This window comes from Malaya genurostris, chromosome 1, assembly GCF_030247185.1.
Source record: "Malaya genurostris strain Urasoe2022 chromosome 1, Malgen_1.1, whole genome shotgun sequence".
NCBI classification, from domain to species: Eukaryota; Metazoa; Arthropoda; class Insecta; order Diptera; family Culicidae; genus Malaya; species Malaya genurostris.
The window spans coordinates 23,170,705-23,183,386 of NC_080570.1; the positions used below are offsets into that span (position 1 = coordinate 23,170,705).

Here is a 12,682-nt window from a genome sequence, read left to right on the forward strand (position 1 = left end):
CTTCCCGAAACAAGACACACGACAGCAACATCGAGGACCTGTCGTCTCATTGTTTCCCGATATGAATGCACGAGACACCGTCAGCACAATGCCACCGAAAAAGGCAGCCAAAAAGTCCAGCAAGGCCCATTACCGAAACAAGACACACACGAGAACCATCTCAGATCTCAATATTTCCTACCAAAAGATTCATCAAGATGGGAGTTAAAATAATTTGCACCGTCACTAACACATTCAATTACGAACGGCAATGCGAAAGCGAAAGTGATGATTTTGAACACATCTTTATACTAGTTTACAAATATGCCGTGCGAAACAGATTTGCCACAGATCAATATGTATTTTTGTCGCGATTACTTTAGTATGCGGCCGAAAACAAAAATTGTTAGAACAAATGTTTCCACTTGATTTGCACATTCTACTTTCCAGGCGTATCAGAACTGGCTAAACTTAAAGCAATTCTAAATATTTCTTTATCACAGTGATGTGGTCATCCTGAAAAGGACGGGGTTTTCAACGGATGGCCAGCTGCAGATGGCGAGGGATGATTTTCGTTTTCGTTGTCATGGGCAGCGTTACCGGTCAACTCCAACACTTCGGCAACCAAGTACTCCATCACTGCCGCCAGATAGACCGGTGCACCGGCACCGACACGCTCGGCGTAGTTCCCCTTCCGAGGCAAACGATGGATTCTGCCGCCAACTGGGCACTTCAGACCAGCACGGTTTGAGCGGGACTTTGCCTTGCCCTTAATTGTTCCTCCACAGCTCGACGACCCATTCAGTATTACTGGCTGCCGCTCTGCTAACTCTCTCTTTTATATCGTTTCACTGTTTCCCGTTCTGCGTATAGGAAAGGAATTCTAACAAATGGGACGTCTTACCGTGCTACCACTAGCACGTATAAAAGGAAATGTGATGTGAGAAATAGCGTCATTTAAGTTAAAGCAGCTACTCTGTACGTACGAGACACCGTCAGAACGATGGCTCCGAAGACAGGTAGAAAAGCAGATTTGTACCGTCACTAACACATTCAATTACGAACGGCAATGCGAAAGCGAAAATGATGATGTTGAACACATCTTTATACTAGTATGGGGTCGTGTGAAAATATGCCTTGCGAAACAGGGTTGCCATATATACAGATCAATCTGTATTATCATTATTATTATTATTATTATTATTATTATTATCATTATTATTATTATCATTATTATTATTATTATTAGAATCACTCTTGCATACCGAAGATCGTAGATACATTTCAGACCAGGCCATTGCAATTGTCTCGTACTGAAATTTCGAGAAGAATCAGATATCTTCGAACTTCATAGCTTCAATAAAAATAAACTACAAATTTGTCGTACCTAGCTTCCTATATTAGCAAATTAAAAAGGAATTGTTTCAAGTTTGGAATATATAGTTGTAGAATAGTAGCTGTTTAATGTAACTAAACTGTACTTTAATGTAGGTGCATCGCTTCAAACTCTATTAGTGAAAAAAAGGAAAGCTTGCACAATTCATACAATCAATCAACTAACTGATATTCGGAAAAGTGATGGGAGCGTGTCAGTTTTTTCGTATTCACGACATCCAGTTATGTCTCTGACATTACTCACCCGCCTTTTTTATTAAGAATTTACCCAATTTCTTTATCATTTTCTTATTTTGTTTTTTTGTTTGGTGATTTTTAGATTGTGCATTAGGCGTCTCCCGGCAGGACCGGACCGAAAAAAAAACGAGAAAAAGTTGGCTGTTTACTGAACTGAAGTTTCTCGAAGAAAACAACAGCTTGTCAACAGCGTCGCAAAACAAATTACGCTCGGAGCAGTAATGAACTATGTACATCGGGATGACTTATGAACGACTTGTCTTTGTTTTTCCGTATAAGATTGAATCACTTGTTCAAACGAACTGCCGAAAGGGATTTCAAACTACCTTGGACACTGCTTACGTGCACAATTTTTTTCCTCTCACCGTTCATCCATATTTATTACTTTTCCTTCCAGAGTCCGTCCGTCCGTCCGTCCGAAGGCACCCCAACGAGCAAGAAAGAAAAACCTAAGCTGAAGATGATAAATTTTCCCACCAGTTCATCTACCCAGCGAGAGTAGCAAAAATCAGGCAAAAAGGGAACACGTACATCACGGCGTTCGATCTAGCTTCATTATGGATGTGTCCGAAGAGTCCATCTACTGCCGACGACGTCGCTACAAGGACCTGACTGACTGACTGACTGACTGACGGACGGACGGACGGTCGACCGAGCTGTTGAACTAACTTGCACAGCAAGGGTAAGACACCGGATGGGATAGTCATGTTCTGCTTCCGGAATTCCTTTTCTCATAGACCGAAATAATAAATTGTTCTGAATTTCTGACTTCTGAGCTTCTGCCGTTCCAGCCCTGATCACAGACAGGAACTGTCAGTCGTGAGCGAAAGTTGTCTGCTAAGCTATTTCTTTCTATACAAGCAAGCAGAGATTGAAAGTTTTCGTATGTTTTGAAATTTGTGAAATCTACTGATTTACTCAGAGAACTTGAGAAATTTTGAAATACATTAATCAACTGCAAGGGAATGACTTTTCCACTTACTTTTACATTCTCTACCGGCTTTTCTGAATTACGCAATCTAATTGCAATTAACAAATTGAAATAGACTGGGAGGGTAATGTTAGAGACATAACTGGGAGACGTGAATAAGAATAAAAGTGTCATGCTTTATTATATCAAAAATCGCGATGCGAAGGGGACATTCGTCCCGGGCGCAACGGTTTTATTTTTAAGGGAGGCGGCAAACCAATCATTGGGACCTTTGTTTTTTTTTACCCGTCCAAGTCCAATCTTTCCGGAGATGGAGTTGAGCTTTTTTTTCACAAAACCAACGATGGGGGCGGCAAATTTTATTTTGCCCCAGGCGCCAAATTTTCTCGGCACGCCACTGGTGATAAGAAACCGAATTTGAGAATTGTAAAATACTCGCCACGCGTAAACAAAAAATGTCTATAATTCTTTCAAAAATTTACGAGAAATGGTGAAATATTATTCATTTATGTACTGATATGGTACGCACTTCACAAATTAAATATTATACATCTCTTTTTTTCCAAGTGCTACAAATTGGAATCAGCTAGGTGAAGTATTGTCATCTTGCCAAAGTTTTTGATTTGTAACAAAGAATGAACAATTTCGCAACAGGCGAAAAAATCAATTATAAGAGCATTTTGGTTGTAATTTCATATAAAAAAGATCTTGTTTGAACTCAAACGATTGAATATGACGCCCAATGGTTCTGCTAAAGTTGAAATACAGCGACACAAAACAACGGATGGTATACCATCCGTACCAGGAGAAAAGGAGCGTTTAAGTTTTTTTTGCTGCTTGTTCAACCAAGTATGGTGTAACGGTAAAAATATCCAAATCCAACAAATTGGTAGGTACATTCGAAGCAGCGTCATTCGCGTCGAATGTCGAAGTAGAACAACTCTAGAAAACACCGGCAAAGAAACTAGCAAATAGTTCACAAGATTCTGGAATTGAAGCAGAAACCGTATTGTACAAAAATACGTTTGAGGGTATTGAAGAACATTTTCTCTTTGAATTTACGAATCGCCAGAAATTATGAGGGTTTCTTTGGAGGTTTGTCTGCACTTTAAGTACATACGATCTATACAATGTCGAATTTAGTGTGCGATATGCATTTACAGATTGGTGAAATTTTATAGTATTTGGTAAGCATCGGAAAAAAAACATAGAACTAGAGCTGCAAATTGTCAGTCATGTCAAATGACCTTGACAGACTGACTAAAATCATCGTCAACTGTAATCGGTACGGTCAAAGTGTCTGTCAAATGAGATACTCGATAGTTCAATGACCAAGAAGAAGTATACTCAGTCAAAGACAGGTGACGCATTTTGTTCTCTCTCTCATTCTCCTATTCCCTGTTGAAGTAAAAAAATGCCATGAGAGTACTAATATAAACATAAATTGATAAAGTTAATTGTTCTTTGTAAAAAGTCATCGAATTTCGGAGTTTATTGGTGTACATGAATTTAATTCAATGTTTATGCTGTTTGATTAATATTTAGTCACATCGTAATCAAGCAGTGATAGGAGAAATGAAGATAATATCAATCGCATCGGCAATCAATGGGCGTCCTGGTGAGTATTATATCAAGATAATTTAAGTCATGACAGATCGCACGCTTAAAAATAGTTACTCAAAAATGAGTAAGATCTCACTCATCTACAGAAAAAGTAGAACAACTCTAGTTTAGAGTAACTCCGAAGTTACTCAAATTTGAGTTCTTCCACTGGAAACGATATTTAGGTAAAATCTACTCATTTACTGAGTAATACTTTATTTGTACATGTACCAAAAATAGAGTAACTATCACTCAAATAGTTACCAAATTTGCATAAAAATTGCTCCTTTTCTGTGTGTGTTGTATTAAAATGTTAAATAATTGAACTCAATACTATATCAAGTGGTGGTCGCTTGGAGTAGTGTGTTATGCTCAGGCACCAATCATACACTTATTCCTCATAAATGACATTTGAGCATATTCGTTTCCATTCTAAAGCACAACACGAAGCTGATCATTCCGGTTTTTGCAGACACAACACCGTTTGTGTTGATCGACTCACCCTCGAAATACGCGTCTCACGAACAAAAAATACAACCTGTTGCTACGAATGGTTATTACAACTTTTAGACTTATCGCGAATGCGAATAGTAACTATAAAACGAGATTTTGCGTTAAACTCAAATTTAGAGTAGGAGTTACTCAATATCATTGATGATAACTACTCAATTTTTGACGTTTCCATGTATCATTTGAAAATGAGTAACTATTACTCAAACTTTGAGTACCTTTTTCTAAGCGTGTAGAGCCTGGTTGGCAGCAGTCCAGTGACATAAACTTTCCAAACTTCGTCGAGTAAAGTTGCTCGTTGATAGTGACATTTAGCACCTCTGCATAGAACATTGTTTATTTTGAAGGATGAAATTAGTTCAAAACAATCGTATTCTAGCTAGAAATCATCATAAATCAAATTTAAAAATCTGCTTACAGTTTTGTTCCTTCAGAACGCTTACACACTAATATCAACATAGTCAATCTCCATTGTAGGATACCACATGTGGCACAATGTGTGGACGGAGATTAAACGATTTAATGTATAGACGAGAAAATTGACTTCTCATGTAGAAAAATTTTGAAATAAGGAGAGACCTATAAAATCTGGTAAAAGTATCTTTCCAAATGAAAAAATCTAACATATGTCAGACAAATTTGAAGCATTGGCAAAACTGACTTGCCCAGTAGCAAGTAAATCCTCCGCGGGTTTATTTTATGCGCTGTTCGCTTCGAGAAGCAATGATTAACAATGTATGCATTCGCATATAAGAAAATAACTCACAGAAAAATTATCAGTATCTTGCACACGACTTGACCGTTAATGGATTTGAGAGATATTTTCTTCGCGTTTTAGGAAACTATATGATATTTTCGAATATTCGCAAAGACCCAAATAAGTGCTTTTGCGTGGGATCAGCGAGTTTAGAAACGTTTAACGGGGATTGAAAAATGACTGTGTTAGTCCAGAGTTTAGAGTGATTTTCCTCTTGAGCTGGATTAACCTTAACAGTTTGACTAGTTTCATATAAATTGGGACCACTCATGGGAAGTGAGAGATATCAGTCAGAGTTTTAAATATGTGGCTAGTTTATTTTGATTTAAATCAATGAATATATGTATTTGGTTTTAACTGGTATATGATGTTAATAAAGTATAAACATAATAAAATTTCCAAAATAACTCTGATATTTGTGAAAACTGCTAGTGCCCTAAAAGATCTTGTTTTTTTGCTAGAAAAAAACTCGAAGCTCGTATTCCAAAGTATGTTTCTTTGAAATCCTCTCCATGTAAAGCTGAAACGACATGTTTTCATTATCTCTCTGTGCGTGTCGCTTACATCCTATCGACATGGCCTCATAATTAGGCTTCTATCTCGGCAACAATAGGGTACCCATCATGTCACTGAATACCTCCCGGTCGAGTTACTTCGTCATCCGAATGGGCAACGGGCTTCGAAAGTAACAGTGCACCAAACAGCAGGCTCTTGTTTTTACGACACAGGACACATTGTGTTCCGTGGACGAAGGACAGTAACGGCCTTTTACCGAGCTGTCAGTAGGCCTTTATCACCCTTGAGTTCGTCCGGTTTACAGCAGCAGTGCTGTTACTCGGATGCTGCGAGGTATTAGAGACAAATCATGAACGAGCTTTCCCTTTTTTAACGATGTTCGTGTCTGTTGTCACAAACCAGCAGCTCACAGCGTGTTCGTAGTTTGTTCGGCCCGGGGTAGATCTTCCTCTGGCCGATTGTCCGTTGTCGTGCTGCCATAATCGTCGACCCGACCTATACAGAAAAAAATGTCAACGCTGGCGGCCATTACGGTGTCACTTTTATGTTGAGATTATTTCTGTATGTACTGTTGTTGCTTGATCAAAAGTTTTCAGGTAGTTACCACTTGATAAAGCTCAGTTGGATTGGTGTTTCAGTAGTCATGCTACGTACTTAACTACCAATCTGACAGCAATATGCCCGATGGCGAAAAAACAGTCAGTAAGTTTATGACAGCCTCTGGCTCAGTAATTCAGCGTGTCTAGCCATCAATCGAACCGACGAGAATCTTCACCTCGTGGCCAGAAATAGCCTCTGATAAATAAAACGAAAACTAATTAAAGGGTAAGATTAATAGCTTTCGTCCGAGTGTCTCCGTATAGCGAGAGGAAGTGGTTGGTGCGAAAGACAGCATCCAGGGAAAAATACAACAAAAAAAGAAGAAAAGAAATGGCTCGCTAAACCGGTTGTAGTTGGACGATAAATTTTCGCTTCCCATTTTCTCCAGGGAGGTTTCCCGGGCATCACACCGAAAATCCGCTGCGAGAAGCACTTAACAGTTGCAAAGCAGTTAGCTACCGTGCTTCTAGAACCGAAATCACTACGCCTCCGGAGAGCCCAGATTCGATCGGACAGAGGGCGGAACGGTGTTAGCGAAAGGAAAATAAATGGAGCTGTTGGGCTGCTACGGTTCGCAATTACCGAAAGAAGAACAGTCGTAAATCAGCATCAGACGGTTTCGATAAAAGTATGCAAAACGTTTACGCCAAGGTTTGGGTCTTTTGGACAAACTAGCTAAAAAATGTTTGCTTGTATACATACAGTTGACCGGGAAAACTTGTCGTCGAAAGAGGAAATAAAAAAAATGCGTGATTGATTATTTTTTCATTGTATAATTTCTTAGAGTGCTTCGGAGTGATTTCCTACGTCTTTTCCCTGAACTCATTTTGGAATATATAACAGTTCCTGAGTTTCAGTTATTTAGAGGAAAATAATCATAAAAAAAACTGAGTTTTTTTAATTTTATTTCTTATTATTTCGAGAAAGAACACCAAAAAATTTAAAAAAAAATATCCCTCATTAGGACTTAATTTGTTAAATAACGGAAAAATGCATTTGTAATGACCTAATGATGGATTAGCATGATTTTCACTGCTTTCTACTGTAATTTGCATTTAAATAGCAAGTACGAATTTCTGCGTGGTTGAAAACTTCAAACGCTTAGGTCGTAATTCTCATTTACCTTCCGGTCATCGGGGCGAGAAGACGCATTAAACCAGTTTCGCATCATTTTGCACTGCGAGCGGATGTGTTGCGGTTTGTACGCAAAGCTAGTTTCAACTCAAACAAGAGCGGTTGCATCATACAACAGAGCTTCTGGTCGTTTGGGGAGAAGAAAACGAAAGGTGAACAACATTATATAAAACCAGCCGTTCTAATGGCTCTAAATGTTATCTAAAGAACTATTAAGATTACTTCTTCGCAAATCGAAGGTAAAAGTTTAGTGAAAATCCAGAATCATTTGATTTGCTTCGTGCACTGTTCACTGTGCGAGAATCGTTCGAGAAAAATGTTCCGAACTGTGCTAAATATCGTAGAGAATTCCACAATTTAGTAAAATGAACAGAAATGAATCCTGTACAGCATCTTGATAGTTTCTTTCAATGAAATATGCAAATTCGAAATAAGATAATCGACGTCAAAATTCTATAAGTGCCTATATGTGTGGCCGTTGGAACCGCCCATTTGTAAAAAAGCTACAAACGAAATCACGTAAAAAGAAGCCTCTTAAGAAAAAATTATTCAGTTTGGCATCATTTGGCACTGCAAGCGGATGTGTCGGTTTGTTCGCAAAGCTAGTTTCAATTCAAGCAAGAACGATTGCATCAGATAACAGAGCTGCTGGTCGTTTGCATTGGAGAGAAAGAAAACCAAAAATGGACAATGGCTCTAAATGTTTTCTAAAGAACTGTTAAGATTACTTCTTTGCAAATCGAAGGTAGAAAGCATCAGTTTAGTGAAAATCCAAAATAATTTGATTTGCTTCGTGCACTTTTCGCTGTGCGAAAATCGTACGAGATAAATGTTCCGAACTGTGCTAAATATCGTAGAGAATTCCACAACTTTATCCTTCTAAAAGGCAGTAGTGAATCCTGTACAGCATCTGGATAGTTGCTTTCAATGAAATCTGCCAATCCGAAATGAGATAATCGACGTCGTTTAAAATTCTAGTAGTAAAAAGGGAGAGATTTTAACAATTCACACAATCGATCAACTATCGATTCGAAATCGAAAGTATAAAGAAATCGTATCAGTTTTATTCGTATTCACGACATCCAGTTATGTCTCTGACATTACACACTCGGACTTTTTTGAATTATTATTTTAGCGAATGCGAATTGGCCGACTTTTCGTTTGATTGCTTCCATCCACTTGTTTCAGAAACGTTTCATCTTCGAATCGTCAGTACGTTAGCAGTTTATGTTGAACTGATAACGCCACCTAACGGTTCAACATAAACATAGTGATACCGCTGCCCAGTTTGCAGTTCCAAAAGTGCCGGAAGCAGCGGTCCAATATTCCCAAACGAAACTCGCTCCGATTTCTCAAAGATGGCTGAATTACGGAGCTTAAAATTGTCACGTATTTTCAGTGGAAGAATACAAGCCAATAGCCTCATCTTCGTTTTTTTTAGACTGTCACATTCGTAGTTAAAAGCATTCAAAACAAACAAAGAGGAATCATTTTCGTTTCTCTCGTCAACAAAAGTTTCAATTCAAGCAAGAACGATTGCATCAGATAACAGAGCTGCTGGTCGTTTGCATTTGAGAGAAAGAAAACGAAAAACGAAAAGTGGACAACATTATATAAAATCAGCCGTTCTAATAACTCTAAATGTTATCTAAAGAACTGTTAAGATTACTTCTTTGCAAATCGAAGGTAGAAATCATCAGTTTAGTGAAAATCCAAAATAATTTGATTTGCTTCGTGCACTTTTCGCTGTGCGAAAACCGTACGACATAAATGTTCCGAACTGTGTTAAATATCGTAGAGAATTCCACAACTTTATCCTTTTAAAAGGTAGAAATGAATCCTGTACTGCTGTAGTTGCTGGATAGTTGCTTTCAATGAAATCTGCAAATCCGAAATGAGATAATATCAATAAAGCACCCCTTTCACCAAACTTAGCCTTTGTAATATTTATATCAAACAATAATAAATAAAAATTCTTCTTTCTTCCGATTACTGATGACTCGGCAATTCATGATCCCATCCTGATAACTTTTGCCGAGCTGACAGTAAAATTTCTACTGACAAGTTCGCCAATAATTGACAGGTAATAAATTTTGGATTGCCGAGATTCTCAGTAATTATACATTTTGCCGAGACGATTACCGAGCACTCGGCTGTGTAAATATCTTTTTTTGCCAAGATACAGCAAGAAAATTTAAGACAATTTTCAAAAAAAATTCATCCGTTCAACTACCATATTGATGGAGCAAGTGTGATTCTAATGATTATTTTTATTCTTAATATCGTTTGTCGGTTTTAACTTATTGTGGTCGTTTGTCGGATTTCGGATTTATTCACCAGAAAAATTGAAAAAATCGAAAATTTTAAGCATTATCAGGAAGTTTTACATTTTTTGCTTTTCTCATATAGAAATGTTATACAATCACTTGAAAAACCGACTAGTGAAAATTGACCCGGAGTGCCAAGTGTCATATACCATTCGACTCAGTTCATCGAGCTGAGCAATGTCTGTTGTGTGTGTGTGTGTGTGTGTGTGTGTGTGTGTGTGTGTGTGTGTGTGTGTGTGTGTGTGCACAAACAATCTCTTGGTTTCTTTCGAAAATCGAAGAAAAATTTTTTGAATAGAATACCACAATATTATACATGAGAAATGCATCATTACACCACTAGGTGGATTAAAACAGGTTTTTTTCAATAAAAATATAAATTATAATCAATATTTTCAATATAAATCAATATAAAAAATACTCCAAATATTTGAAGCAGATTTTTTTTACATTTTCGATTTTTGTACCACTCTGAATTTTTAAAAGATCAGTAAATAATTTTTGAACGCGTTGAAGTGCGATTTCATATATTTTTTAAATGTGGAAATTCACAATATTTGATTTTGTCTAAACAAATTAACAATCAACTATACGTTTCCGATGAAGCTCTATTAGACAGAAAAGCATGAGTAGTTCTAGTATTTGTCAGAATTAAGCCCCATGCGTTTCCTTCGAACAGAACTTCGATGGAAACGCATGGTTGATCGTTTATATTTTTTCAGAATATAACGAATATTGTGGTCGTCCAAATTTTAAAAAATTATGAAACCGATGCACTTTAACGCATTTGAAAACTATTTTATTACTAAAAATTACAGAAGGAAGTGTGGAAAAATATGTTTCAAAATTTTGAAGTATTTCCTAATTCAAGAAATGCAAATTCAAAATATTTAAAAAAAAATAAGACAAACGTCGAAAAACGATAAAAATCAATCAAGTCAAATTTGGAAGGAATTGTAAGCCTCCCCGACAATACCTTAAATATCAGTGATTTTTTTTTCAAATTACCAATGGATCGGTTGCTTCAAAAGAAAAATTAAATCCAATAGAATTACTCTAGCTCCGCCAATATGGCAGTTAAGGAGTTGAAATTTTAGGGAAAATATCCTCCTGCCCAAGCTTTTCCAAATACAGTATAAAAATATGAATTTCAGGTCGGAAAGGTTTGAGTATACCGTGATCCTACACAAAACTCCTAGCTCATGGCAGTGAAATGCGTTGACTCCTCGCGGGACTAAAATCTCTCTTATCTCGTCAAAAAAGTACTTACCGCAAATGTGCGCAACCAGAAGAGCAATTATGGCGCTCATAAAGACACAATTATCTTTATTGGACATCATGATTGATTTTTGTTTTGCTTTTGCTTCCTTTCAGCAAACCTATTTGAGAGATTAAAGATAGAAAGAGGAGGAAAAAAACATTAGTCAGTTTTGCGACAATCTATCAGCCAAAGTTAAGCAGTGGGAGTCTCCCAACGGAAGGAAACAAATTGCTACGGTCTTTGAACAGACTGCACATGAATTGAATATTAATATTTTATATCTGTCACATGTATTATGAGCGAAACTCTCATCACCCATAAAAGCCATCTACAAACTGAGGCGAGCTTAGACCATGACCATCAGTCGAAAAAAATAAGATTTCGCGACGGAACGTAATAAATTCTTATGAATAATTTGATATGGGATACTATAAATGCTGACGGAAAGCGAAAGTGGCACCATAGTCACTCGACAACTTTGCTTTATTGCCAATCATAAAATAATTGAATTTTTCGTAAAATGGCTGCCCTGTACAAATATTGGAAATTGAGATTATTGGAAACAAGGTATCAAAACTAGAGATGGGCAAACCGAAAAAACTAGTTGTCTTGAACCGTTCTTTCGGTTTTCTGAAATCTTAGGTTTCTTCTAAAATAATTTGAGTACCACGAATTATATTTTTTAGTAAACAGATTCAATAATAGTGTGTGCTTTTCGCATGTATTTCCACCAATAATCATTTGGTGTATTTTTTTAGAGTTCGCGAACATATGCGACTTCTACCAGATTCCTCGAGTCTAAGACCGTTCCGAAATACGCGGTTAATTTGTATGCTCTCTCAAAGAATTCGGTTACTTCCACTTCTATTGAATAGAATGAAGAACTATTTTGCTATAATAAAGAACTCCAGTCCACTAATTTAAAAAAAACTAGTTCTTTTCTACCGTTCGCAAACAGATCGGCTTTCTCTAATTAACGATGCCAGATAGTTGTAGTGTCATTTCCGTAGATTGACATTTTCCTCGTAAACTCTAGCGGTGCAAAGTTTCCGTAGTTTTCCGTATAAAATTACCATTTTCCGTAGATATTCCATTCCTAGAAAATTCCCGAATCCGTAGATCCATGAAGATTTCCGTAGATCTGACATCGCTGACTCTATTCAAAACATTGCTTATTTTTTCTGTGTGAAACAATTCTCGCACATTATACAATCCACGTGTGAATAGCGGTCCTTACACGAGAATTATTTTTGTCATTTTGTCAACTTGTCATTACTGCACCACACACGTTCATTTAAATTGATATTATTTTTTAGTAAGGAGTGTATCGAAAATAAGCTATCCACATACATTTGTGTTGTACGCATGTATTTGTGATGGTTTTTTATGATCAGATCACAGCATGCTGTGCGTTTGGCTGTCAGCTTTCGTTT

At 37.1% G+C, this 12,682-nt stretch overlaps 1 protein-coding gene across 4 annotated transcripts in view; it reads right to left on the reverse strand.

Moving 5' to 3' along the window:
* LOC131434820 (uncharacterized) overlaps positions 1 to 12,682 on the reverse strand; it is a 424,990-nt gene that overhangs the window by 372,413 nt on the left and 39,895 nt on the right. For all 4 annotated transcript variants that reach the window (XR_009230406.1, XR_009230403.1, XR_009230404.1 and 1 more), the window contains exon 2: positions 11,259 to 11,367. Coding sequence is in view for 1 of the 4 variants with exons in the window: in XM_058601990.1 (XP_058457973.1) it covers positions 11,259 to 11,328 (70 nt within the window). In the remaining 3 variants the exon portion in view is untranslated. The remainder of the gene's footprint in view (positions 1 to 11,258; positions 11,368 to 12,682) is intronic.